General features: G+C 31.6%; 1 protein-coding gene across 1 annotated transcript; it reads right to left on the reverse strand.

The window, feature by feature from the left end:
* Window positions 1–332: 332 nt before the first annotated feature.
* On the reverse strand, window positions 333–1,740 carry TRIADDRAFT_60926 (uncharacterized protein; the record flags this gene model as incomplete). Its single annotated transcript, XM_002116873.1, has 6 exons — window positions 333–473; window positions 711–893; window positions 1,148–1,227; window positions 1,445–1,537; window positions 1,606–1,637; window positions 1,679–1,740. The coding sequence occupies 6 exons, from the start codon at window positions 1,738–1,740 to the stop codon at window positions 333–335; spliced, it is 591 nt and encodes a 196-aa protein (XP_002116909.1).
* Window positions 1,741–2,785: the final 1,045 nt, after the last annotated feature.

Genomic DNA, 2,785 nt, shown 5'->3' on the forward strand with positions numbered 1-2,785 from the left:
TAGTTTTATAGTGTTTTGTAAGGGAATCGTAGGGTAAATTGTGTCTGAACTTTGAATGATTTTTGTTTTCTTAAATGGTGCAAAGTAGTTTTGTAAAACGGATCTTAAGAGCGATTGGTTAGCAAATGTTTAGTTTTAAATACCTCTGACGGCTCTACGGAGCCTATAAATGATAGTGCAATTAGAAAATTTAGAGAGAGAGTAGGAGAAGATTTTATTTGAAGAACTTGTAGAATTTAAAAGGCCTTCGGGGTCGAATTGTCGTAAGTTAAAACGTTCTTGTTTTTGAAAGGTTGTTTGGTCGTTGACAGTTTTTAAGTCTGTCATTTATTTTAATAATACTTAAAGCTAAGTATTTGTGCGGTTGTTCGGTTTATACTTCTCTCCATTTTTGTTTTGAAATAAATTGTTGTTCGGTTATTTCTCCAAATTTTATTTGGTGTCAAAGTATTAGCGTTAAGTCGACCGGAGTGCTACGAAAGTAGAATGAAAGTTTGTTAAAGTTTTGTAGCTTGATCTCTACATATTTCATTTCATTACATTAATATATTGCATAACTGATTGTGATTTTAGTCATTATACTTTGATTGAAACAATTAGGATTTAAGGTGCTTACTCGCAAGGTATAACCATGTAAATAATTACTATCAAGCAATTTTGACATCATATTGCAATATCATAAATATCCAAAATAAAATATTAAGATATACCTGATAATCAGTATATAGAGGAGAAAAGAATATTTGATAACGTGTAATAGTAAGTGGTCCAAGTAAAGCCGACTGTGGGTTGATTGTATCGATTACTTTTAATTTATCACTGTACTTCGGATACATGACCATAACGTATAAATTTCCGGTGTATGAACCATTGTATCCAAATGAGATTTGCACCTGATGATGGAAAGCATGAAGCTTATGTTACTTCGTCTATCGATTTGTTATTGACTATCACATTATTTGATTACATCGTACGAAATATCTATCTCTAATGCTGGTGATCGCTAAATAGAATGGATTAAAGTTTTCTGGTAATTGTCTACCCAGCTTTATGTAATTCAATTTCGAATTTCGGTAACAACTAAGAGGAAATGTCCGTTACATTAATGTCTGAATATCCTAATTGATTTTGCTTCATGAGATTTCACCATCGGGGGAATAATCATATTCGCATATTGGCCATTAATGTTCTCATATTTGGAATTGAGAACCATTCCTATTTTAGCATCTTTTAAAAGTAGACGAAAATATGCATTGAACAAGAAATCAGGTTATGATATTGAAGTTATAGCTAAATTCCCAATAGTAAACTGGAATTTGCGCTATTCTTGCAATCCTGATTAGAGTATTTAATTTGATTTATTGGACAAAATTTTCGATTAAAATTTTGGCAACGACATAGCTGCAAATTAAAAATTGTAGAGTAATAAAACTGATATACTTACCACGTTCCCAGTCGGTAAAGTCAACAGCTCGTAATTGTTTCCAGCCGCATTCGCCTTTCATAAACTCACATTTATGAAAAGTCACAGGATTTGCTATTAACAAGCACAAGAATTAGTAATCCAGCAAATAAAATGGTAGGTACCGAGTGCAGCGTACATACATATTGGACATCTGTCCACTTTGTCCTGCTTACTGATCAAGTCTTTGCAAGATGATATTTTATTAAAACATACTTTATATGAGAAATTGGCTTGCACGGATTCGCAAAAACAATTTTTTCAGGTGCCGCCCCCATTTTCAAAACTGTATCAATTTCATCCTTAATAAGATGATATATTTAATTAATCCGTTCTTGAAATTGTTATAATGATTGTTATAACACATAACAATTAACAATTTTATTCAACTATCCACACTGAAATCATTCAAAATTTTAATTTATGCCTACCTTACTAACACCTTTAAACCCAAATCCAAAAGCCAGAAATGTGGCTAAAAGTCCTCTATCCACGTTACACTTTAGGGCTGGTCATAAAATTAGCATATTCGACATGCTCTTTCAGAGGTATATATAATTTGCATACTAATTTTAAAAGCAAATTTTATCAAAATAGATTCAATTTTAAACTATGAACATACCGAAATAAGGATGTACACGAGGCAGAAGGGAAAATCACTGCGTAATTTATGGCCCAGAACAATAAATTTATATTTATATCGACGTAAGAAGTAACTTTATATTATTGTTTTCAAGAAATAATAATAAATTTTTATCTACTATCATGTTATCTTTATCATCAAAATTCTGTGGTTCATACTGTTTAGTGACAATACAATTAGATCGCGTAACTAAATCTTGAATTTCTGTCTACCATCGGAAGTTCTCGCTCATGATCATTCCTTTACTTCTCATATACTGTAATTGTTGGAATACGTATGTACCTTAAACTAAACTATTTATTGATTAAGTTTTGTGACTTAAATAATAGATCTGTGTTAAGATCTACGCTTTTACTAAAATCAGGGTTAAGTAATTTTGGGGCTTCGTTGCACTTCTTAATTCGACCTCATCACTAATCCGATACTATTCAACCTAATAATTCTTAGACATACTATATATTGCAATTGTGGAGAGCCTAAGTATAAAGACCCATTTATCAAGTAATAAAGGAAATGGAGGTCAGTAGATAGCTAGCTATACATTAATATTGACAACTTGTACTATTTATTAGCTTCTATGCCGGTTGAGAATGGTAGGAACCTTAAACACAGTGCTTAGCATTAACTCTAAATGGTAACATGCGACTATTGTAACAATCTTTAACGTGATTGCTAGTTGA

Source organism: Trichoplax adhaerens, genomic scaffold (assembly GCF_000150275.1).
Source record: "Trichoplax adhaerens TRIADscaffold_18 genomic scaffold, whole genome shotgun sequence".
Lineage (NCBI taxonomy): Eukaryota > Metazoa > Placozoa > Uniplacotomia > Trichoplacea > Trichoplacidae > Trichoplax > Trichoplax adhaerens.